We start from the raw sequence: 25,421 nt of genomic DNA, 5'->3' as shown, positions 1-25,421 counted from the left end.
ACTCTAATTTTCATGGAGCGACAATGACTCTTCAGCCAGGAAGACAGCACTTGCAACACTGGGAGTAGTAAAAGCCCCGAGAGCACGTCTAGTGAAAAGGGAGAGGGTTTCGTTTGATTTTGGGAAGGGCTGAGCTCACCCACAGGGTGCAACAAGACATCAAGGAAGGTGAGCCCTCAGCCAACACAGACAGAAGGGGCTGGGAATTAAATCCCAGGTGCCACCTGCCTCCTCAGCATGGTCTCGGAAGGACTGCTAATACCTTTCCTCTCCACTTCACTGCAGGGTCATGGTTTTCTCCTCTCTTCATTGCTGTGATCACTCTAGGACTGCAGTGGCCACGGGAAGCTGCCACCTTCCCGGCCATGCCCCTTTCTAACCTGTTTGCCAACGCTGTGGTGAGGGCTCAGCACCTTCACCTCCTGGCTGCCGAGACATACAAGGAGTTCGTAAGTGTTGTGGCCTCCAGGCATCTCCTCCACATTAGCTTGACAGTTTCAGGACTGTATAACTTCCTAGAAACACTTTTCAACTATTGGTGAATTCTCTGTCAGTTCTTGAATTCTCTGTCAGTTCTGGATGAGGCAAAAGGGTCTTAATAGGACAGAATAGGCTATGTCCCATCTGCCTGGACCCTGTCTCCTCCTCTCAGCTCTCTGCCCTCACCTCTGATCCTGCACAGTCCCCTCCTCAGGGCCATTGCTGCCCACATCCAAACCTACTGCACCCAGTTAACTGTCTCAAAGAGAAACCTGGCTCTGAAAGCAGTGGGGATGGCACAGATATTTTGCAAGACTTTTGTGTGTCAATCACCTTTGGCCTTGGGTGATTCTGAGTGCTTAAAATCACCCAGTTCCTGCTATTGCCAGGAGCTGGCATAAGCTGTCACTTTGGCAAGAGCTGTCCTTTGGGGTCATCTACTCCTCGGGAGAACCCTGTCCAAGTGTGTTTTGCATTCACCTTAGCACCTTCGCTTAGTGAGAGGAAGAGCTTGAGGTTAAGTAGCTATTGTGCCAACATACACACTCCTGCTTCCTACCTCCCAACCCCCCACAGAGACACCTCACATCTCACATTTATTTCTTGCAAAGAGTAACCGTTCAGGACAGTTTGGGAAAGTGTCTGTGGTCTTCTCCCAGTACATAGGCAACAGATCTGAGTGTATTCGGGATGTCTCCGCAGGAACGCACCTATATTCCAGAGGACCAAAGACACGCCAACAAAAATTCCCAGGCAGCATTTTGCTACTCAGAAACCATCCCTGCTCCCACTGGGAAGGATGATGCCCAGCAGAAATCAGTAAGTTCTCTCCCCTGGAGTGAGCACAGACCTGTATGAAGAGCCCAGCTGTGCCTCATTACAGGAACAGAGGGTTTCCATCTGTGAGCACCTCAGGGCTTCATTCCTCCTCTCCCTTTTTACTATTTAAACCCTGCATGAAGAAAGAAAGACAGACTCTTCTGGGTTACACTATAAATCATATTCCCACCCCAAGGATGAGAAAAAACTGTCTGCACAGGACATATGGCTAGGTGGTGCTCCTCAGCTTGCAAACTTGTCTGTTCTGTTGAAGCTGCAGGAGCAGTGGCACATCTCTGGGTTGCCTCTGGGCTGTTTCAGAGGGAGCAGGACAAACAGGTAACCCTGCCAAATACTTCACCTGCATAGCTTTGACCCTCTCTTTTCTTAATTTCAGGACATGGAACTTCTTCGGTTTTCACTGGTTCTCATCCAGTCCTGGTTGACTCCAGTGCAATACCTAAGCAAGGTGTTCACAAACAATCTGGTTTTTGGCACCTCAGACAGAGTGTATGAAAAACTAAAGGACCTGGAAGAAGGGATCCAAGCTCTAATGAGGGTAAGTTGGAACACGCTGTGTGATTACAGAATAACAGAGATCTAGACACAGGGCACTCAGCTCTCAGGGTCTTCCATGGGATCCAAAGACCATGAGAAATCTCCCCCTCTTCCACTCTCAAGACCAGTGGCATCCTTTGAACGTTGCTTACCTTAAGATAATGAGATCATGACATCCCATTGCACAAGTTTCATCACTGGGGAGTATAAGAAAACATAACAAATGTTAATAGCACTACCATAACCACACAGATAGCAGCACAGACCAGGAACGCTACAACAGTCCAGGCACAAAGTCTTTCTAAGCACAGCACCAAAGAATACTCAGTTTGTTAAATCTCCTGTACGGTAACATAAGGATGTTTGCTACATCTCCATACAAAATACTTTAAGTGGAGTAAACTTTGCAAAGTTTGCAACCTGGCTTTAAGGCCTCACGACTTTTATAAAAACAGCCCATATAAATCTGTGTACAGATGGAAGCCTATACTCTGATGTTTCTCTCTTATACTACAGCACCCAGACAGCTGAGAACTGGAGTGTTCAAGGGCCACTCTTTAATTTTGCTCTGTTGATTTAATTTTGCTCTGTATTTTAACTTAAAGTTAAATCACTTATTATCTCTAAGGACACCTGTTCAGTTGTGCTTACTCTATAACTAAGTCTATTTGCCAGCATCAACACGCAGCTAGAGCTCCAAGATCTGTACCTGTGAGAAATGAGTCTGGACAAGTACTTACATCTTCTAGCATCTAAATAACTCTGTAAGTCAGGCCCTAAGAGTAAATAGGGATCTTTTGTCCTGGAACTTCATCTGGAATAAGCAGGTATATGTATCTGTACCATTTCCAGATTTTACTCTCCATTTGATATGGGCTTGGGCAGTGGGAAGCGGTACACAGAAACTAGACAAATAATCACATTTCATCCATTTACTTAACCAAAAAGTCCTGTTTAATGTGTCAGCTGGTGAATAAAGCAGGGCAGGAGACGTGGCAGGTTGTAAATCTCTCAGGTCCAGATGCACGCGCCTTGGGTCTGGGTTAGAGCTTTGTTTGCTAGGAAAGTGGGAGAAGAGAGAATCATCTGGGCGGTTCCCCCTCTCCTTGGCTAGAGTAGCTATGGAAAGACCCTACAACTTTCCCCTTATTTTAAGACCTCAAGGCACACTCCTTCCTCACTGCAGCCTTGTGCCCACCTCCCTTCCTACTGGCAGCAACTTGTGTAGCATCACCCTTGCATAATTACCCTTCCTGTAAACACATAGAAGTATGTTTGAAATACAATTTAGGGTGGGGGAGAGGAGACCTCCAGCCCCCTCTCAAGCCAGAGGGAGCCTTGGCAGTGGGCCCTTGGAGGATGCTCATCCCCGGGGCCCTGCCGCCTCCCCAGCACCTCTCCATCCTCTCGCAGGAGCTGGAGGACCGGAGCCCGCGAGGTCCCCAGATCCTCAAACCCACCTACGACAAATTCGATATCCACCTGCGCAACGAGGACGCCCTGCTGAAGAACTACGGCTTGCTCTCCTGCTTCAAGAAGGACCTGCACAAGGTGGAGACCTACCTGAAGGTGATGAAGTGCCGGCGCTACGGAGAGGGAAACTGCACCGTTTGACGCCGGGAACGGCTCCCCCACACACCCCAGCCCCTCGCTGGCCACGGCTGCCCCACTCCTTGTAAAGAAAATCGGAGAATAAACCCGTTACCCGCCCACACGTCTCTGGCTTTGGGGGGGACTGCGGGGACGGGCCTCTGCGGGGGCCGGGAGGGACGACCCGCTGCCTGGGCAGGGCGGTTGTGGGGTTGAGGGGTGGGTTTGGGGCTGGGGGTGAATTTGGGGCGGGGGGGGGGGGGGGGGTGTTTTCCTCTCGCCCCCCCCGCCCGGGAGCTGCGCTCCGGGCCGCGGCACGGCTGAGGGGAGGCGCGGGGGCCGGGCGGGGCGGGAAGCCGGGGCGGCCTGGCATGGCGGAGCTGGTGGAGTTCCGGGTGCCCGCGGGGAGAGCCCAGACGCTGCTGGTCTGGGGGCTGGAGCCGGGGCCGGGCCTGGAGGTGAGGAGAGGGCTCGGACTGGGGCTGAGGAGCGGGGCCGGGACCCCCCCAGGGCTGAGGAGCGGGGCCGGGACCCCCCCAGGGCTGAGGAGCGGGGCTGGGACCCCCCCAGGGCTGAGGAGAGGGGCCGGGACACCCCCCCGGGTCCAAGGAGCAGGGCCAGGACCCCCCCAGGGCTGAGGAGCGGGGCTGGGATCCCCCAGTCGTCTTCACCCCACAGCTAAGACCCCGGTTCCCCTCCATCTGTACTGATGGCTTCACCTGTGCGCTAATAATATATTTTTTAATCCCTCCCTTTTGGGGGGGTTTCCATCATTTTTTAGTTTCGTTATCTCGCTGAGGCATGCTGGGCACAGGGCAACCCCGAGGGACTGTCGGGCCACCCCGGGGTGATTTCATCCCCTGTGCCACAGCCGGTTTTGTGATCTGCACAGCAAAACTACAAAGACACCAGGTGATAGAGGGAACAAAACCCCGTTTATTTGCTTGCAAAGTATTGTGCGAATGTTTCACTGGGAGCTTCAGCGAACACCGCACTCACACAAAGGACGGCAGAGAGCAAGAGGCAGTCAGGAATGAAGGTGCCTCAGAGGGCAAAAAATCCCGTCTGTCTGTCTTCTTTCTCCTCCTTATGCAGAGGCTGGATGATAATGGAGAGGAGACATCACTGGGGTCAGAGGTCCAGCCAGGTTGAGCTTATTTTTATGGAAAGATACTCATCATCAGTCTCACTGCTTATTCCAGGGTTTACTGCCATTAAACAGTACTAAAAACTTGCCCCATTTTCTAGCTAATTAGGTCTCGCGAGTAGTCCTCTCTCTGTTGCTCAGCCCTTGGAGCACCCACAGATACTTATTTCAAAAGACCCTTTTTTTCTCTTTTTCCTCAGCATGCCCTGTTTTCTGCATTTTCCAAATTTGGGCTGCTCTACTCCGTGCGAACGCACAGAAACGCTGCTGTGGCAGGGCCTGGGTATTACGCCGTCATCAAGTTTTATTCAGCTGGAGATGCCAGCAGAGCCCAGCGTGCGTGCAATGGGCAAAAGCTGTTTCAGAAATCTCCCTTGAAGGTGAGCAGAACGGTCCCGGGAGTGAAACTTGCAGGACTTAGCACCATGAACTCCTGCAGCAGGGTAGAATCACATGAAACACTTGTTGATCTCAGTGATGCTCCACGTGCAGAAAGTTTACAAACTTGTGGCTGGGTACTACCACTGTGGTGACATCTCCCACTGTTGGCTCACAGATAGCATTTAAGCAGTAAAATGGTACTATCCCTCCTCTGGAATAATTTGCAGGACCCACTCCTGGATAGAAAATATTTAACGCATCTTGGAAGCATGCATGTGGTCAGGGAACAGGTTACCTTCAGATGACTCCCAGAGCTATCAGTGGTGTGTCTGCCGTGGGAACCTCAGAAGCAAAGCCTGGCTAACCGGGGTTCTTCTTTCCTGCATAGGTTTGTGTTTGCACCAAGCAGAAAGGGTTTCAGCAGCAAGTCCTTGCTCTCAGCAGCAACAAGTGCCAGGAGTTAGCCAACCACTACCTTGGCTTTAATGGCTGGTCCAGTCGCATCATCACAGTAAGGGACCCTTTATATTCATCCATCATCCTTCCCCCCATCCTTCTCTTAACTAGAGTGGTTGGTAGAATAAGAAGAATTGTCCTCAAAACAGGAAATAATAGCTACAGGAGCTGTGTTTTAGATCACAGATGGAGGTATTTTGAAAGCCTGGGGAGAAAAGATTGCTATGGGTGACAGCACTGGCTTGGCTTCTGTTAATAAAAATGGGGGCAGCTGTGATTACAGCAGTGCCAGGGTCTGACAGTAGTCTTCATGTGCTGAAAGTCTCCGAGATGACTGAGACTCCCAGAGGATGGGAACCGTGAGGTATTTCTAAAATAGGGTGAAAACAGTAAACATCCCTGCTCTGCCTCCACCATGCGCTTCTGCCTTGAAGTCACATGCTGTGCAGAGAAGGTCTGTGGTCTGCAGGCATAGGCCTAAGTGATCATGACATCCCCTTCCTATTTAATCAAAATTCATTATCTGTGTTCTTCCCAACAGCTGCAGAATGCATCTGGCTTTGATGGTGAGAATGAGGAACTGGGGAAGACATTGCAGAAGCGATCCGTGAAATACCTCTGTGCTGTAGAGGTGACAGTGCCCAACCATGGGGTACGCACCAGGGGAGTTGCCCTCAGCCAGGCAGATGTAGAAAATGGTGAAGGTACATTCTGGACGCAGCTGGAAGTCTCTCTTAGCAGCTGTTGCAGACACTGGTCAATCTCGCTTTGGCACAGTCTGTGGGTCTGAAAGTGTCTGAATTTAGCTGGAGGAAAGGATCTGTGCGGGGACTTGTAAGCTGCTGTGCTATGCAGCAAGGGATCCTCAGCACGCCTCTTCCCTCCTTGCTTCACACCAGTATTGCTTTCCTACCCTCTGTTCTCTCCCTTTTGCCTGTGGCGTTACTCATTCCCCATCACAGCCACTTCTGGTGTGAACATGCCCTGTGACTGTGTCTGTGGCACAGCTCAGGTGCCAGCCGGGCTCTGCACCACCCGCTGCCCTGGGCAGGGTCCTGACACAGGCCTGAGGATTGTGTGCTGCTGTGGGTTGGCACGCAAAGCCCCTGTGAGGGTGCTGCCATGCTGCTGACAACTCCCAAAACATAAGCTGCTTTCTTATCAGATCCATAAAGCCGTGTTTGGTTACATTTCCTCGTACGATGCAGCTGGTGTGCTTCACATGCAGAGTGTCATTTTAATATCAATAACACGCTGCTTGTTGTGTTCAGATCCTCTCGAGATTGTCGCAGCCACAAGAAGAGTTCAGAAACTCGCAGTTGGGAAAGCTTTGTCTAGTGCCTTTCAGAAGATACTCCTCATAGTATTAGGTAAGGCCTGTTTTTGTATTAAACACTGGGACGTTTGGGTTAATGATACTATAACTTTCATGATAATTGATACGAATTCTTTTTCTCTGAACCTTTCTTGGGATTCACTGAGGCTTGGGGGGCCTCAGACAAAATTAAACTTGTGTTGCGATCTTTAATGATTTAACAGAGTTAAGCAGAATTGTCCCATTTGGAGTTTAGGGTAGGTTTATTGTCATTACACATAGTTGTAACTAACCATGTCTCCAACTGTTTATTCTGTTTCAGAGAATGGGAAAGTGGCTGTGGAGTACAATCCCTCCCAAGAGGAGCCCACAGACACCTTAACAGAAGAGGAACTGAAGGGGCTTGTTCAGGTAAAAGCAGTGGATATCTAGCTTTTGCACAGGATCTGTATGTTACCTCTAGGTAGTGAAAATACAGCTGTTAATTGTTACAGCCTCTGACATCCTCCTTTTATGCAGCAATTACCTCAGCTTAAATCCCAGGAAGTAATTACATCTTGGAATTGTACACCACACTAAGGTTTTAAAACTCCTACTTTTCTGGGTATCTTTGTGCAGAAATGCATGTATATTTTAGATGGCACAGGAAAGTGAGCAGTGAGGGTACAGGAATGTTATGGTGCAGTTTGACAAGTCTCTTACATGACAGTGCCCAGGACTGCTCTTCATAGAATCTGTGAGAGTGAAAATCCTGGTAAAGTCACAGTAGGTTAAATCAAATTATTTTTTAATAAGTTCTTAAAGAAATCAAGCTCCCCATCTAGAAATCCACTTCATAAACTTATCCTTACCCAGAGGGAATGATTGTTAAAAGCTTTGGTGAAATCCCTGCAGGTAGTTGTGAGATCTGTTAGCATGCACTGAACAAAAATCCCCAGTTCAACAGTAAAACATTAATCATCATGCTCGGTGAGATGCGTTCTGCGTACCAGCCTTTGCATGCAGCCAGTTGTGAGCAGAGGATTTTCATCTCACTTAGTCTGAAAACACTGCAACTTTCCAGGGGAGACCACTGATATATGGCGGTATTTTGAAAGCAAGCATTGCTCTCACATGATGCATCAGCACCGCGCTGCGCAGTGCCTAACTCCTCCTGCAGTTTGCACAGAGGAAGTGTCTCATGAACCTTCTGACACGCTATTCCATTTGGTGACACTGAGTCACGTAGTGTCCACGGGCAGAACTATTTTCCCTTCTTACTGAAGAGTAGCAATAAAATAAGAGTATTTTGGTGTGTGAAGTAACTAACATCCATCATATTTTTTTTTATCAGAAGATTAAATTTCTGCTGGTTTGTCCTCTCTCTGCATTTTCCTCTGTACAGCCCCTTCCATCTGACCTCTTTTTAACCCACAGAGAGCTGACCTAACAAGTACTGACCATAAGAGAAGTGAGCAGCAGAGTCAAACAGAAAGCCTGCTGCTTCCCAAGCCTCTCTTTTATGAGAAATCACCCCTCACCTCCCCTGCTGTCTCACTTCCCTTGTGATGGTGTGTGGGAGGTAATTCGGCACTCTCTCTCCATAAGGCACCTTCCAGCCTGATAGGAAGAGGAACAGACAGGAATTCGGAAGGATTTGCTCAGGAGGAGAGCTGCTGGGTCTCTTTTTGGTTCATTGCCTTGTGATGTTGGTCAGTCTTTCCAAAACATAAATGTTCCCTCCCAAGTTGGTAAATTCCAGGGAGGCTGTCTCTTGTACATGGTAAAAATATATTGCTTCCAGGTGCAGAGGAATGAAGCTAAAATATGTTGTAGAGAAAGAAATTTACTCTTGATTTCTCTTCCCAGGTTAATGAATTGTCCTTGGAACAGTTTGACCTTGAAGAAGAAGAAATTTTGTCTGATCTCAGTTTTGACGATGAGCTTCCTAGCTAGGAGATGCCATCCAATTAGTGCTGCTCTGTCTTCACATCGTTTCTGAAAGTTCTGCAGTGTTTGATTAGGAATGAAAGTATAACACTGTGAAATGACATGTGCATCATATCCAATGTTTTCTTTTTCTCCAAATACGTAACAGTGAAAGAAATGGGCAATAAACCTAGTGTTACTAAAATTAAGCCCAAAAATATATGCTGGTTTTGGAGAGGAAGTGTTTTCCTGTCAACTTATCCAGGTCAGCTATATATGGAACCAGCTTAGCTTCATGATTATTATTTAGACAGCGTAACAGATGTGCGTAGCACTTATAGAAAAATAAAAGGAACGAGCCCTCCCTGCAAGAGCCTCCAGTTAGGTTCACTCTGAGCTGCAGAAGACCAGAGACGGCAGAAGGAGATGCCTTAACCAGCAGGAGTAGCTGTGGTACTTACACACGTCTGAACAGGCACAAAAAAACAGTATTTCTCTAAGTGAAATGTCTTTTAAAGCAATAAGCCTAAGTCTTGTAATATGTTGAGCCATGTGTTGAGCTCCAACTATTAAGGAGTTGGGACTTTATCACTATGTAAAGCAAATATTCTTTCTAATTTTGAACAGGTTTTTCATTAAATTAAGTAAAACTTTGTAACCCAGTGTGATGAATGAACCTTAGAGACAGCACAAGCAGTGGGAAAGGGGTATCAAGCTGCCCAAATCACAAGGTGGAGGGGGGAATGCTCATAACAAACCCCTGCTGAAGATTTTTGGACCTCTCTCTGGAAGGAAAGATGATTGAAAACTGGGAGAGTTCAGGGAAGAGCCACAGGAATGATTTGAGATCCTTCTTCAGAGGAGCGTGGCCTATTTAACCAAAAAGAGAAGAAAGGAGTGATTTGCCCCAGGAGAAGACACCTGACACTGGGTGAGCTTTTTAACTGGGAGGGCAAAAGTGAAACCAAATCCAGTGGCCAGGTGCTGGGTTTAGAGAAATCCAAGTGGGAAGCAAGATGCAGCATTTCACAAGGGAGAATACTGGAGGGAGGGACCAGCCGTCCATGTGACGTGCGGAAACAAACTCTACAATTCACAAAGACTCATAAAGCAGGTATGTTTATTGCAGCGCTAGGAGCAAGGGGGATCGCTCTTCCTAGCTTGCACACCGTATCACAAAGCAGGAGCTCATTTATGATACAAAAGCATGCATATTCATTAGAATAGGCTGGGTTATTGCTATTAATTCTGGGAATAGGCGTAACTAATTATTTCTGGGAACTCATCATCCTAAGTCTCCTCCCCTTGCCACATGCATACTACCATCCAGTGGTCATGGGCAGGGGTCTTTTGGAGGAAGGCTTGTAGTCAGTTTATGCCATTGTTCTTCAAATCCTCATGAGGTATCATCCTTGGTTACCTCATGTAACACTTTTATTTGTTCCCAAATTTCTGTCAGATCTGTTGAGATACGACCGCTTTGGTCTATATATACACAACAACTTGTATTAATCATTGTACATACTCCTCCTTGTGCTGCTAATACCAGATCTAAAACCATCCGATTCTGCATGACCACTCCTGACAAGCTGCCAACTTCAACCTGTAATGCTTGTATGGCATCCATCATTTTATTATCAATTATTTCAGTGATCGCCGAGATACTCACTAGTGTTTTTTCCAATTCACTAACTCCTAACCAAGGAATAAACCAACAAACAAAATGGTGAAAGCCTGTGAGCCGCTCAGCAATAGCATTCTTATTCCTCCTCTCTCTGATCCATCTTAAGTACATCCTTATCCACCCTCTTTCTTCCCTCATATTGGTGATAATATTCATATTGGGGACTACCACTCCTAAAGTACAAATTCCACTCCAATTACCTGGTAGGACCTTTCTCGCATAGTTTCCACACAGTCAGTACCAGCCCGTACCAAAAGGCACAGGCCAGTGAGTTCTGTCGTGAGCTCTGACATCAATAATCTTACTGCACTGAGAAAAGCTTCCTACAAAAATCTGAGATGTTTTGCAATCAATTTTCAGCATCCCTTTAGGTGGATTACATCTCTGGATGCAAGTGCAGTATGGTTGGTTAAGATGTGGATTATAGATTTCTAAAACCTGGTCAGTCACTTTATCAGAAAAACTAGTATTTTCACAAAGATTACTTGTCCAGTTTTCCTAGGAATTGGTACCCCCCCTATTAGAGTAATTCCTTTACTTGTGCGTTCTGGCAAGTGAGTACACACCCAACAATCCTTTCTATTCAATGTTCGGGTAATATTTTGAGTTAATCTTAGGTGTAGGTTATTGTCCCAAACCCAGATATTGCAGATAACTACTAGCACTATCGTGATCCACCATTTTGTCATTCCGCTGCCAAATATTTTTCCAAACGTTTATTTTTCCCATATCAAGTCCCCCAAATGTTTCTTTTCCCATATCACATGGGATGCGGTAAATCCTCTACTGGGGCAAATTCTCAGGCTGAGATTGTATTTCTGGTCCGTATTCTCTTGACGGCGGGGATGCCTGGAGCCCCCGGCCCCGCTCTGAGCCGTGAGGGGCCGCGGGGGCGAGGCCTGCGCCGGGCCCCAGGCCTTCGGCCTCCCCGTTGCCTGGCGACCCCCGGCCGGGCCCCTTCCGCCATGGGCCTCCCGCGGCCCAGCCGCTGGCTGCTCCTCCCGGTGCTGCTGCTGGCGGCGGCCGCCCGCCCGGGGCAGCCCCGGGGGCCCTGCCCGCCGCCCTGCCGCTGCCCACGGCGGCTGCTGAACTGCAGCCGGGCTGCCCTGGCCAGCGTGCCCCCGGCCACCCGCCGCTGGGCCCTCTCTGTCCTGTGAGTACCAGTGGTGGTCAGACAGCCCCCATCTTCCCCTCCTTGGCTTTTTATTCCAGCCGGGACATGCGGCAGAGAGTCACTGGCAGAAGACGTCTTGGTTTCGGGGGGGCTTGTGCTGCTGTGCCAAGGGGTGAAGCCAGGCTGGCCGTGGTGTTGCATCCCCAAGCAAACTCCACTTCCCCCTCTGCAGTCAAATTTGCAGAGAAGGTGTTTTTTTCTGCGAGGTGACAGTGTCAATTGTTTCTTTGCAGAGATTTTACTCACAACTCGATTTCTTCCATCAAAAAACAAGTGTGGAGGGAATACCCGTGGGCTGAGTACTTGTAAGTATCCTCTAGCATTTAAAATGCCAGGAGTTGGGGTATTTTCAATCCTTTCATCTGTTTTTTGAGCCAGGAGTATGATGAGCATGAGCACCCACACAGACTGTTCCCATCTGAATTCAAAGCTGAGCTTCTCATCAGGGAGGGGTGTGACTCCCCAGGGCCTCCTAGGATGGCAGAAATGCCGTGAGCCATACCCCTTCCATCCTACAGCACCATCCCCGTGCTTATTTAATCAACAATCAGGCTACAGTTAGTTTCAGCAGGCCAGGAGCAAGTGCCTGCTCCTGCAGTGAGTGGTGATAATCCCTATAGTGACTCAAACAGATGTGTTGGTAAAGCTACTGCCCACTGTCTTCCCCTAAAAATTCCATTTCCTCCTGGAGAGTAGCTGGTGTAACAGTACATGTCCGTTTGTCTCATTCTAGAGTCCTCCAGGACAATGATTTGCGGGAAGTGAAGAGGCATTCACTGGAGGGTCTGCTCCTGCTGAAGTACCTGTAGGTACCTTCCCCAGCCCACCACCGTGGGCTACTGCCTCCCCCTCCCTGCCAGCCCTGCTGATCAACCCACTCCCATGCAAGTGTGCTTTATTCCACCTTGGTTTCAGGCTACAGCCAGAGCAGAGCAGGATGTCTTGGTGCTGCCATAGTGCCTGGTGGGAGGATTCCCATAGGGGCATGGTGCAGCTTTCATTTCCCCAAATCCAACCAAGAGGAGGAGGCTGCTGCCCTTTCCCACAGATACTGGATGACTTTGAGTCAATCCCAAACTAGCAGTGATCTCCTACACACTGGGCCGTTGCCTCTGGCAACGTTTATCTGAAGACCAACATTTCTGGGATGAGAACCACCTAGAGTAAGGCAAAATCCATGCATGCCTTGCTTCTGCTAGGGTTTGGTTTAAAAGACCTCCATTGCGGTGAGGGCAGAGCCCCGCATTGCTGATCACTCTTGGGATAGCCCCTCCGGTGGCTATCCCAGGTGGAAAGAGTGAAGCCTGCACTACCCCATCCTCTGCTAAAATCCCAGATGTACTGAGGTTGGGACATCTCTGCTCAACCTCCAGCTCTGAGCAGGCTTAACCTCAAAGCTAACACGGGTTTTTTCTATTAAAAAAAAATCATGAGGTTGCTCAGGGCTGTATCCAGCTGAGCTCCCCCTCAGAGAAAAAACAAATGTGCATCTATGTCCACACAATGTTGTGAAATTGCAACAAGTGCTCTGTCTCTAACACTGTTGGGAGGGGAGCAGAGGAGCCCTAAGGTTTTTTCTCCTTAAACATCAGTTTTTTATATATTTTGGTGTTTCCTGTGTGGTGCAGGCAAAGGAAGTGTGAAACAAGAATGGTCAAATCTCGCTCTGTTCTCTGTCTTCTGCTTGGCCACTGTCATGCTCTCTTTTCGTTTCCCAAAGGCTAAAAGGCAGAAATAAATCCCACTGTAGAGGCTCAGCTTTAGTGCCCAGAGCCCAGATTACCTGAGCCTCAGAGGAGACACAGTTACAGTCATTTCTCAACACAAACCTCATGTCAAAAATAAAAATACTACTAGTGTGAAAAAGCTAACAGCAAGGGAAGCCCTTTCTTGGAATTGGCTCATGAGAGTCATCATTTGGGTCCCACCCCTCTGTTATTAAAGTAGCTGGAACAAGGACACAGAAACGTGTCCCAAAATCTCTTGTTGCTCATATTTTTCAATCATTGCAAGTATTTCAGCTCTATCACCATTTGCATTTGTAGTGTCATTTGTTGACTGTGACCCTTACTTGCTTGCATTTTGCCCACAAAATAGGAGGTTTTGTATTTTCTAGTATGCACATTAGCTTGGAAGGAGCCAAGTCCAGGGTGGTCTTGGCCTTTCTGGAGCTGCTCCTGTAGTGAGCCAGCCCTAGGGCTGCATCTAAGCCTTGCCTCAGTTCTGGGGAATGGTGAAAAACAAGGTAGCAGCAGTGCTGGGGCCCACTGCCCACACTAGCTCCCCCTCCCCATGTCTTTTTAGAAGGAACGTGTGCCCTACATCATAGAAAAGAAGGATCCAAGAACTTAAAAGCAGAAAGCATGCTCTGCAGGATGTGGGTTGCAGGCTAAATGAGTCAGGTTGGGAAGAAACAGGCTTCCAGCCACGCTCCCCTTCCACAAGGCTGAAAACTGAACACTCCAAAGTACTTCTGAGATTACATATACAAAGACCTTCCTCCCACTGCCCAGCTGCCTCCCTGGGAGGTCCAGACCCTGCAGGCAAGAGCTGCAGTAGTTCCCCAACGCTCTCCCTGAACTGCTCTCCAGTAGCAAAGCCATCTCCTACAGAAGAAACCCTATGAATTCATCTCCTCTAATTTTAGATGCCTAATAATTGCCGAGGATTAAGCTAATTGTTCAGGCTCTCTTCATTTTCCATGGAGAGGAACAGGCATTTCCCATTCACCCAAACGATATTGGGAACCTCTCTGAAGAGGGGATGAATCATTCCCCCAAAATATTTCTCTCTTGCTGTTTGCTGCAGAACAAGCCCAGGCAGCTAATTCAGGCTGAGACAAGAAATCTTTTGATTTCTAAAGCTAAGCCAGGTGAATCCCACAGCAGCTGAGCATCGACACACATCTCACAGCAGAGCTGTGAAGGAAAGCAGAGTTTAGGTTACCCCTTCATTATGCTCTTTCTAGACTTGCATGTTCTTGATTTTTCACCTTTAATAGGGTCCATTTAACATAACTTTTTCACCAAATGTGGTGAAAATGTAGGAGGAAGGGATTAAGAAAAGAATAATGATTTTGGTCACACATCTGGCTACCAACTTGTCCCTCAGCCCTCAAGCAAGAGGTTCTGCTGAAGTTTTCCTGGCTGACTTCAGCAAGCAAAGCACCGACGGCACCAGGGGAAGGCAGGTTGCATTTCTGTGGCACGTCCGGAGGGTCACATATCGGTATGGTCTGTGCAAATGCATCCCAAGCTGCTAAACTGTGCCTGCATAAAGAACCTTTTCTGTTATCAGAGAGGAAGATCAAGCCCTGAAATAATTCTGGTGGGATCAGAGCTAGAAAAACATCACTGAGAGGAAAGACACCTCCGGTCAGGAGGGTTATCACAGGTTACACACCACTGCAAGCTAATATCAGATATAAACACTGCATGAAATCAGAGCCATGTAACTTATATGCTGCCAGAGTCAAAGCAAATGAAAGTAAACATGACAGTGCAAATGTAATTAACATTTTGTGTTCTAATTTTAACAGGGATTTATCTTACAATAAAATCCTGTCCATTGAGGAACATGCCTTTGAGCCACTTCCTTTTTTGCAGCTTATGTGAGTTATAAAATTTTATTTCTAATATATTTTCTGAAGTCTGTTTGCATTTATAACCCTTTTTGTGCTAGAAAATGTTCCTGCTATTTTTAGAACAATGACTAAATTTCGCCTGCTAAAAGACTAACTGAGCTAAAGAGATCATTGCAGATGGCTGGATGACCCACAACAGGATGAGAGATCATAGTGTGGTTGTCCAAACGCAGCCATAATAGAAGCCATTTTTCGAAGACTACTTGTATCCTGGAACAGAAATAGATTAGGCACATGTGCATTTCATTTCCTCTCCTTGACAGGTTAAAAAAAAAAAAAAAAAAAAACAGAGAAAATGGCAGTTTCCTCCCTATTCTACCTTGGATTTGCATATTTCCTACAAATCAATACTGCTTTGCTCCAGCTTCCTGTAGAACAGACCTGATTCATTTCTGTGATCTTCTTTTTCCCCAGAAACCTTGGTGGAAATCTCATCACGCAGATCCAGAATGGCACTTTCCAGGCATGGCATGGGATGCAGTTTTTAGAGGAGCTGTAAGTGTAACAAGGTCTAAAGGTAGATCAGAACCAGACTCCGCAGTGACAGCAGGGAAGAGCAGATTTGTTCTCTGTAAAGTACTGAATCCTGCTACAGATGTCATCCAGGGTCCACCAAGAGTCTGCGGCCTTCAGCCACTTTCTCCTGGCCTGCCCATCTTCTTATGGCTCCCTTGAACCAGCATCGGGTTCAGACAGCAGCAGTGGGAGCCCAGGGGGATGGATAAGAAAGAAATGCTGCAAGAGGGGAGAAGAAGCAGAGTGAGGAGGGGTATGGGATGTGACCCAGATTTCTAGACAAAAATTTCACTTTGCATATTTGCATTTAAAAGTAAAAGGTCTCAAAAACACCTGTAAAATGGAAACTTTGTTCTTTTGGTACCTTGAGAAAACGTGACTTAATCCACAGTTGGTTCTATCAAGAAGCCATTCCAGGGACTGGATCATCATTTCCATCCGGACCTGAAGTAGGTGGGAAGCCAGGGTGTTTTGCCCACCAATGGTTCATAGACATAAGGAAAAGGCTACAGTCTCCCTGCTCTCCTGAAAAGTGTGATACTTCTCACATGATACATCAACTAAGGTGGCAGAATAAATTATGAACAACAATTCCTATAGGACTAGGCCACAGTTTTGCCCAGCTGGATGCAGTAATTGAGTAAGAGTTTATGGACAGTGGAAATGTAAGAAAATATGGAAAGTAAGACTCCAAAAACATCAAAGTCCTGGTGGAGGGAAGCAAAGAGAAGGTGTGAGCTGAGGAGGAAAGAAAGAGATGTTGTGTTTTCCAGCAGAAGCACTTCTGGGCTTTTGCTCTTTTAGCTGGAGATAATGAGGACCTGATGTATTTTGTGAATCAGCCCATCAGCATCTGTTCGTGCCTCTAGCCTTCATCCCAGGCCCTTCCTCACACACATAGCACTCAGCCAATTTTTTATCTTCAGGCTGAAATTTCCTATGTTTGTTCTCCACTTGAAAGGAAATTCTTCGGGGAGGTTTGAGTAAAAATTGTTCAGCCAAATCCACATCTGCCATGCATAAAACTCGGCTGGATCCTCACCTACCATAAACCTCTTTACACCACTCACATTACAGAGGTGCCTGGAAAGAGGATTTCAGCGTAATTCCACATCAAATCCAACAGGCACAACTCTCTTTGGGCTTCTCTGAGATTAAAAGGGTAAAAATGTGAAGCCTGGCAAAGAGGAAAAACTCCTTGATCACAGAAATACTTCGCAATGATCTAGTGGAAATTCACTTTGATTTAGCTCTGTTTATACAGTTTGGGAACCACTGGGGGGTTTTCACTCTACAGTAACCATTTTAACAATCTCCCATTTCTCCAGTGCCTGCTGCATAGGGCCAGTTGATCTTGGCTTTCCAGATTCATACGTAAAAGGGCATGTGGACAGGCCATCCCCACGTGCCCCTACCCACACAGCTCATGTCCTTCCCATCACCAATTCACAGTGGCGTGTGTTATTTTTTTCAGGATCCTAAGCCATAACCCACTGTCCATTATTGCTGACACATCATTCTTCGAGCTGCCTTCAGTCAAGTATCTGTAAGTATTGACTCATTTTTACCAGATTAATACAGATCTTTGTCCCTCTTGAGTGCCCTGTTGTCAGGAAAGCAGAGATGCAGTAGCAAATCTCTCTCTTCTCCCAGCCTTTTTCTGCTAGTGGCACGAAAACCCCCAGCTCCAGCAGAGCAAGGCAAAGGCCAAGCAGTTCTGGTGTGTCTCCAGATGCAAAGCAACTGAGGAGCTGGGACATAAGCTCTAAAAATCTAGAGGCTGCCCAGGTCTCAGGCAGTGGAGTGGCCTGAAGGGTCTGGGAATGCCCCGACTCCTGCTTGAGCACTGAGAAGGGGGGATCCAGCAGCTCCTGGTCACTGGTGCGCTTCTGCCAGTAGTCTGGGGCTCCTGCCCACCCCACATCCCCAGCCCGCTGCCTTGACACAGCTCAGGGCAGGTGATGCTCTGTGTTGATCACGATTCATTGCATCCTATGGCTCCTGCTTACATCTGCATGACTCCTCAGGGAGCAAGAAGTCCAGGGTTTTTGCAGAGATCCTTCCTGCTCACAGCCCCACTATCCCACAGACACCCTTTGCTTTCTGCTCAGCACATCTTCTCTTTTCACTGATATAAACTCTCCTTCCAAGGTCACAGTGGATTCATTCTCTTGGGCAAGAAGTGTCTCCCTTCAAGGACTGAAGCTGCACTCATGGGAGAGGAGGAGGAAGGTTTTGAGCCAGGAAATGCTTTTTGTTTGCATCTGTCTCCCACAGGATCTGCAGGATTCTCTCCTTATTCAGACCCCATGGTTAGGAGGAGGATAAAGCAGAAAGACAATAGTGTTTTCAATCATTTCTGTTTGATTAGGCAGAAGTGGATCCCTCTGTGAACACCACTACAATCATCAGGGACCTAGGCTTGTTCTCAGAGCAGAGTTCTGGTAATGCCACCTGAAAATTTAATGTGGTTTTTCAAATCCTTTCAGAGACCTGGGTGCAACACAAGTGACTCAGCAGACGGTGCTCACACTCCTCCTGACAACAGTCCGCCTGGAAACGCTGTAAGTATGCAGGGACTGGGTCCCAGATGCCAGCAGATCGTAACTGCTGGAACAAGGGTCTGCTTGGGAAACGAATCTGCCCACCACTAATTCAGAATAACCCCAGTAAGCTTAAGGTTGCTATTTACTTTTGAAAACCTCCCAAACTCACCTGCTAAGAAACAGAATTTCACCCTTTAGATAACATGTTCCAGGTATTTCAAAAGGAAGTTTTACATCAAGTTGGGTTGCATTTCTGTTTCAAATTGTATTTCAGGACTAGTTCCATTTCCAAAAGTAAAATCAACATTTTGATGTCAGTGGAGCAGCCTAACTTCTACTTGAAACATCTCTTAGAAATTAGGAGAACATACTTGTTCATTGGGATTGGGGGTGAGGGGAAGTTTTCCAGAGCTGTAGAAGAAATTGAAGCAAAACCATGATGCATTATCCATGCATTACCTGGGTTGGGTTCAGAGACATGGATTGAGATGCTGGATTTTTCTCCAGTAACCTCTTCTCTTTAGCAAACTGCCCAGTTACGTGGCCTGCTGCCTCTGCCAGAAGAAACACACCACTGAACCCTCATGCAGGACCATCAAGTTCCACTGCAAGAACCTGTGCACCACCAGAGCTCTCCACTGTGGTAGGCTTCCTCATGTTGATGTAAACCTCAGATCTGCCCAGTTTACTCTGGTTTTAGGAGATGCTGTAGCATGGCCCTGCTTCATATGGGTTCCCAGGCAGCGTTGGCCACCATGATGGCATCAGTCCAGCCTGGTGGCTCCTGGCCAGTCCCAGGGACACTAAATCTGGGCAGACTCTCTAGAGGAGCCTCATCCATGCAAGGCCTTTAAATCAGCCCAAAGGCCAGTGCAGGCAGCTCGCGTGAGACCTGAGAGGCCTCGGCCTGTGCTTCCTGAGCCACAGGCACACGAAGTTCCCCTTTGAGCACACAATTTGGAAAAAACAAGGGTTGAAAAGTTACTAGAGATTACACATATCTTCTGTGTCAAATACTATCTTGAGAAGAAATAGCTAGCTGAGCTAAACAAACACACGAGCTTCCAATGCACACAGTGCATCTAGCCAAGGAAATCATGCATGCCCAGTACTGTTCCCAAGCACTGGAAGGCACCATCTGCTCATAAACCCCCCAAATTTCCCCTGACAGCCTCCTGAGCCTTTCCAGTGCCACCATACCTTGGCTGGTCACAGCTCAGCAGTGAGAGGGGTCACAGACACAGCCAAAGGGTCCGCCAGTGTCTGCATTGCTCTGGCAAGGTGACACATGCTGAGCTGCACCTCAAACTTGCCACCCACACTGGAAACCCCAAGACCCATAACCGAGCATGGATGCCCCTTGGCAGGCTCCACAGAAACCTCCTGTAATCCACCGTGTGTTGGAGAGGATCTGGGGTATACAAGCTCCAAAAATTGCCTGGGTGATCTTGGAAAATTGTCTGGTCCCTCTGCCACCCTGCTCCCCATGTGTAGGAGGAGAGAGGACAGTAACCCCGATCTCCTTTGCAGGGTGTCGTGGTTTGAGTGAACACCAAGCATCATTATCCTCCCATTAGCCTGTGCAACATGAACAATGCACTGTCCTGCTCAATCTTTGCACAGGGTAAATATCATCCTGTTGAAAACAGAGACAAGCTGGACTTCTGCAAATAGATACAGCAAAGTTTCCAAGGTCCCCAAGTAACTAATTTTCAAACTGGATGTGGACAAGTGAGCCTAACGTAGTCACAAGTGTAGGGAAAACAGGCTGCTAAGCCATTTAGGGCTAGATACTTAAAGGTATTTCTGTGTCAAATTTCCTATCATTTTAACAGGAAAAAAAAAGGCCTAAATACCTTCGTAATCTGTAAATATTCTTGACCATGTCACCTCCTCTGGCATTAAGCTATCTGCAAAGCAGGATTAGAGATAAGGTTGTGTTTGCAGCCTTTGTAGGACTCTTGAAGACTTACCCTCACCCTGCTGACTCAGCATGTGCCCCTCGCGTGCTGGGGCAGGAGCTCTCCTGGGCTGTTTGTATCGCCCTGGATCAAATCCCTTCCACTTCTAGGCCTGGGTGATGGGATCTGCATTCATCAGCTCTCTGTTATCAGGGGCTCGCTCTGACTGCGGATTGTTGCAGACAACAACCCAGAGGCATTTTTATGTGAAATATCCTCGGTTTTCCTAACTGCAGGGAGAAGGGCTAGCTGGGATAACTGATCAGGGACAAACACTGTGTCTTTGGGTATTCAGTTTACCAGGCTCACTCTGAATTTAAAAGCTTTATGGTGATTTTAGCAGCTCAACACTGGCTTGTATCAACAGCAAATTCTCCAACAGCAAACCCATTCCCCCAGGATGTTTCCCACTGATCCAACAGAGCCCTGGGAGATACAGAAAAGAAATATCTATCTCTTCTGCCCTGATGAGATAATCTGATTGATTTAACAAGACTTTTCCCGTCTGTAACACATCCACCATTCAGTTCACACACTGCCTTGTCTTAAAGACAAGCGCCTGCTGCTTGGGGTAAACCTTTGACCCTGTATTTTAGCAGAAAGCTTCCTGTGATGCCGAGTCACTGATCTGCTGCCTTGGTGTTTTACAGCTCGCATAGATCCTCTGACAGACACAGAAGGAGAAATAATGGAAGTGGTACAATCCAGAAAACTGAACGCCAGCACGGTGTTGAACCTCGAGCCCAAGGAGTCTTTGCTTGGAGACTATGACACCGTAACGCTTGCGGTTGTCCTGAGTGTGGCCGGCACTGATGGTGACCCAAATAATCACATTTACAGAAAAAATTCATATTCCACTCAATCCCTATCCAGACAGGAAGGCAAAACCAGTAAGGAGCTGATGCTGATGCTGCGCAGCATTCATCACATGGGCTGGACCAGTGAAACTGATATAAGGAAACTCTATTTTCTGACAAAAGTGCTAGCTGCTGAGGTCAAGAAGAAGCTGCACAAGGCTAAGAGTGTCGTGATTGTCAAAAACACTGCCTCACCCCTGCCAACGCCTACCACACAGAAGCACGAGGTGCACAAGATGCCAACAGTGGCAGGAGAGACAACCACAGGCTCGGTGCAAAAGCAGCAGGACTTAGGTTTGAACCAGACAGCATTAAACCCCTGGGAAGCAGCTGGCAGGTTAAACCGCACTGACAACGTCTCTGTCTTCAGACATCACAAAATAACCACAGCTCCTTCAAAACATTCCTTTTTGCACCCCCCAGCAAAGGACCCTCATTTGTCCAGGTCTTTTAAGATTCAAAATTATCCCAAAGCTGTGGAACAGACCAGGAAAACTCATGGGATGGAGGATGTGGAGGATGCAGAAGATGCAGAGGAAGTACCATCTCCAAGGCAGGACTATGTTTGGACTTACAAAAAGCACAAGCAGGGGGACAACCCATATCTGAATAAAAGTAACCAGCTTTTCTACGAGACATTTGGCAATGTGAATCCAGAGGAAGAACCCATACCAACAGAAAGTAAAGCAGAGCAGAGACTAAACACAAACCGGAGTTTTTTCTATAACCTGTTGGCTAGCAACAGCCCCCTTGCTGCAAGCAGCCTGCTAGAGAATGCGGCTGAAGAAGAGGCTTCCTCTCTAGGTAGGCATTTACTGGCCATCCCTCGGAACACAAAACCACACCGGAAGCAACAAAAGGAAGGATCCAGTTTCCTCAATAAATCAGGGAGCTCCAGCAGCCCAGACAACAGGCCGGTTCAAGGAAACCTCTTTGAAACCAAGGTCCACCATCAGCTACACTTGCTCGTCCCAGACGAAGCCCTGCGGGCGTTCATCGCCCACGTGGCGCAAGCCCTGAGGAGGGAGTGCCGCCTGCCCAAGGTCCAGCTGGCCTGTGCAAAGATGGTCGCAAAGATGGGGCTGCTCATCAAGCTGCTCAGCAAGAGGCAAGTTGACCAGGGAGACTCTACTCTCGTGGGCCAGTGTCTCCTGGAAGGGAATGTTTCCAGTGGCATGATCAGGGCCTGGAAGGCAGGCAGGAAATCCACAGGGAAGGTAGGAGAGATCCTGGGCATTGCTGGATGCGTTCTCCTGCACAACGGGGAACGGAATGAGCAACCTGCTCTTCCCTCCTGATTTTTTCTCCTTTTCTCCCAGTGGAAATCAGAGTACACCTCCGGCGACAGGCTCCTGTTAGCGATATCGGCGTCTATCATCATCATGATTTGTCTCATGGTGATTTGTCTCATTGAGGTAAGCCAATAACTTGTTTGACAGACAGCTGTCAGTCAAGCCTTGTAGCTGGATTCCTCCTCCCCCCTCCCAGTTTATAAGCCCCAGGGTGCTGTTGTGAATGCCCATGGGTAGCACAGGAGATGTTTTTCCAGCCTTGGAGCTTTTCACGGCATCCACACAGCTCCACATGGGTTCAAGCCTGACTGGGGGGGATTGTCCTGGCATCTGTTACGCCCTGTCTGCAGCTCTGCTTTCCAAACAGCTTCCTTCAGTGGGGCTCTGCCTCCCTCCCACCACAGCCTCTCCCATCAGCCCTTCCCCAAGTTTTATCACGCAAACCCCAGCCCTACAGTCACCTCCAAGGCTCTTCTCCTGACCCTGTTCTGCTCTCCTGCCCGCACTGATTGCTTTCAGCCATTCAGCAATTCCCCTGCTACCTTCCCTCTTGCCAAAATCAAGTCCTTTTGCGAAGGGTCATGGCTCCACGTAGGTCAGGGCAGTGCCAGAGGCAGGCAGGGGAGAGGACCCAGCATGCCCACAGTTTCAGCCTCCCTTTGGGGTCCTTCTCAATTAAAAAAAAAAAAAAAAAAAAAAAAAAGCTTTTATTTCCTTAAAAGCCTACCTACGTGTTTCAGACTGGGGTTAAACAGGAGGGGAGCACCCTGCAAAACACTGCATAGATAAGAAAGTCAGACATAAACATTGCTGAGATTAAGAGAGCTCTGGGAGTTCAGGTCATTCCAGAGGCAGGGAAAAGCAGGGAGTTGGGAAGGGGGGAGGGGCTCTTTCTAAAAACATGGCTGCTGGCACAGACTTGCACATGTATATAAAGGGCTCGATTGGAGAAGAACATTTTGGCCTCCCTTCTTTTGCAGAGTATGATGAGAAAATCCTGATGTTACGAGTCTCTCTCTTTCTCTTCTTCACCAGGTTTGCTCCCCAAAACCTGCAACCACTTCTCAGCCCCAAAGCACCAGTAAATCACGCCCGAGATGGTAATTATTCCCTGCACTGCACCACTGCTGTGCCATGAACAGTATTGACTCTGAACAGCACCTAATTCCTGAGCCCCCCCCGCCGCCGCACAGGTGCCAGCTGCCAAAGACCCACCAGTCTATGTTTAAAACACGTAGCTTTTTTAAAAGACACAAGAAAGGGACCCCAAAGCATGAGTGATCGGCACGGCTGTAAGCTCACATCCCCACCAGCCACCCAGGCAGCCCTTTCCCACGCCAGTGGTGCTCCATCCTGAGTGGGGTGGACATGCTGGCCCTGGGCTCCCACTTGGTTCCTTGTCCCTGCGACCACGTTGCCCAGCCATGAGGAAATACCTCTGTGCTCCAGTTCCCAGCAAAACTCTTCCCGGGTGACAGCTCTGCCCTGTTTCTCCCTGCCCCGCTCCCCAGAGAGGCTGCTGAAGAGCTTGCTCCTGTCCCCTCCCAGGCTAAAGCAGGACACATTCCCAGTCACGTCAGCCAGCACCGTCCCTTCTTCTGGGGCTCCTCATCTTCCTTAGTGTCAGCTGAAATGTCACCCCGAGCAGGAAAAGGCTTCTGCGCTGGCACCTGCTGCAGCCCTCACTGGCCAAGCCTCCCTTGCTTATGGGCCTGGAAAGGTGAATTCTGATGTGATGACACACAAAAGCCTTTTTTCTCCCCCTTTAGCCCACCAAATCCTGATGTTTTGCAGTGCTGTAAATGCCACTTGCCTGAATCCTACAGCAGCTGCTTCCCCAGCAGGGCAGGGTGCAGGCAACCTTCCTGCCAGTAACTGCCACTCTTTATCCTTTTCCTTTTTTTTCCTCAGGTTTTTTCAAAAACTACTGCCACAAGGATGGAGAAAAGACAAGTACAACGTTAAAGAGCAGGTAAGGGCAGGGAGTACGTGCCAGGTCTCCCCTCTGCTTGCTACCTGCACCGCTGGCTGTTTCTCACCCTCTCCAAAACCTTCCCTTCCCCGGCGCTTTCCAGGACTCGCACGTATCAGATCTGAACGAAACCAAACCGCAGTGGCTTAGAAACCTGTACCAACCCCTTGACCCCCAGCATAAAAAATCCATGGCTGAGCTGTACGATGAAGAGATCTCGGACGAGGAGATTTTCAACAAGTCTGAGCTAAAGTAAGTGGGCTGGTGACCATGCCCACGCTTATTTTTCAGCTCTTGTTCTGATGTAGGAACCTGCTGAGGCTTTCCTTGGCTGTTACTTCTTTGCTGTTATTTCCTTGGCTGTTACTGCCTTGGATGTTATTTCCTTGGATATTATTTTCTTGTTGTTATTGCCTTGGCTATTTCCTTGAATATTATTTTCTGGCTGTTACTTCAGCAAGATGCCCACAGCACCCCTGAAATGCTGTGACCGTGGGGAGATGCAATTACCCCGAAACCCAATGCCTCTGCCTTGTAGCTCGGGTGCACCCCAAGAGCCAGAGCGACGGTCCCTCCCCACGGAGGAAGGTGCTACGGGTGGCCACGCGCTCGGGGTACCCCAAAGCTCATCCCAGCAGGATGGGGACAGGAGGGCTATGAGGGACGGGGAGCCCTTGTAGGGCCCCGCTGGGGTGCAGCCCCCCTCAGCGCGCGGGGGACATCCCCGCGGGGGCACCCGTGGGCTGGGGGCTGCTCTGCTCCACAGGCAGCGAGCTCGGGGGTCCCGCTGTGCACCCCGGGGGATTGTATGTTCAACGGGCTTCCAGAATTGCCCTTAATGCTTGCGGGATTTTCACCCGCGAGGGCTGGAAGCGTGCGAACCGATGGTGGGAGGAGGCTGAGCCGGGACCCCCCCCGGCTGCTGCCGCCCCCCAGGGGCCCCCTGTGAGGGGGGGGGGGGGTTTGTTTGCACACACATGTGCACACGTGTGCCCACCTGCACGTACACGTGTGTAGTCCCCGTGCGCGCGTGTGTAGCGGTGTGCCTGCCCGTGCTTGTGCCTGTGCGCGTGCACGCGTGTGTGAGCGCTTCCGTGCACATGCGTGTGTGCTCATCCGTGT

The 25,421-nt window shown here is 48.6% G+C and overlaps 3 protein-coding genes across 5 annotated transcripts; all 3 read left to right on the top strand.

Annotated features, from left to right (window-relative positions):
* Positions 1 to 95: 95 nt before the first annotated feature.
* LOC104365278 (somatotropin) lies at positions 96 to 3,567 on the top strand (the record flags this gene model as incomplete). Its single annotated transcript, XM_032985079.2, has 4 exons — positions 96 to 449; positions 1,183 to 1,299; positions 1,697 to 1,858; positions 3,271 to 3,567. Coding segments are annotated over 4 exons (834 nt in total), but the record flags the coding sequence as incomplete, so codon positions are not given.
* Positions 3,568 to 3,801: 234 nt separating this feature from the next.
* Positions 3,802 to 9,327, top strand: RDM1 (RAD52 motif containing 1). Of its 3 annotated transcripts, none has more exons than XR_004406005.2 (7): positions 3,802 to 3,905; positions 4,795 to 4,974; positions 5,364 to 5,486; positions 5,973 to 6,083; positions 6,703 to 6,801; positions 7,069 to 7,157; positions 8,595 to 8,613. XR_004406005.2 is itself a non-coding variant. In XM_032985077.2 (7 exons), the coding sequence occupies exons 1-7, from the start codon at positions 3,819 to 3,821 to the stop codon at positions 8,679 to 8,681; spliced, it is 828 nt and encodes a 275-aa protein (XP_032840968.2). In that variant the 5' UTR covers positions 3,802 to 3,818; the 3' UTR covers positions 8,682 to 9,326. The 3 variants fall into 3 exon arrangements, 2 of the variants coding, with proteins under 2 accessions (XP_032840968.2, XP_032840969.2); XM_032985077.2 differs by having other exon boundaries at positions 5,973 to 6,135; positions 8,595 to 9,326; XM_032985078.2 differs by lacking the exon at positions 5,364 to 5,486 and having other exon boundaries at positions 5,973 to 6,135; positions 8,595 to 9,327.
* Positions 9,328 to 11,303: 1,976 nt separating this feature from the next.
* LOC116959689 (leucine-rich repeat-containing protein 37A2) lies at positions 11,304 to 24,692 on the top strand. Its single transcript, XM_042787105.1, has 13 exons — positions 11,304 to 11,491; positions 11,746 to 11,817; positions 12,246 to 12,317; positions 15,051 to 15,122; positions 15,570 to 15,650; positions 17,146 to 17,217; positions 18,161 to 18,235; positions 18,742 to 18,860; positions 20,829 to 22,252; positions 22,355 to 22,450; positions 23,363 to 23,427; positions 24,239 to 24,299; positions 24,403 to 24,692. The coding sequence occupies exons 1-13, from the start codon at positions 11,304 to 11,306 to the stop codon at positions 24,553 to 24,555; spliced, it is 2,550 nt and encodes an 849-aa protein (XP_042643039.1). The 3' UTR covers positions 24,556 to 24,692.
* The last annotated feature ends 729 nt before the right edge of the window (positions 24,693 to 25,421 follow it).

Source organism: Tyto alba, unplaced genomic scaffold (assembly GCF_018691265.1).
Source record: "Tyto alba isolate M040663 unplaced genomic scaffold, T.alba_DEE_v4.0 Super-Scaffold_12, whole genome shotgun sequence".
NCBI lineage: Eukaryota > Metazoa > Chordata > Aves > Strigiformes > Tytonidae > Tyto > Tyto alba.
This window is presented reverse-complemented; position numbering and strand designations above follow the sequence as displayed.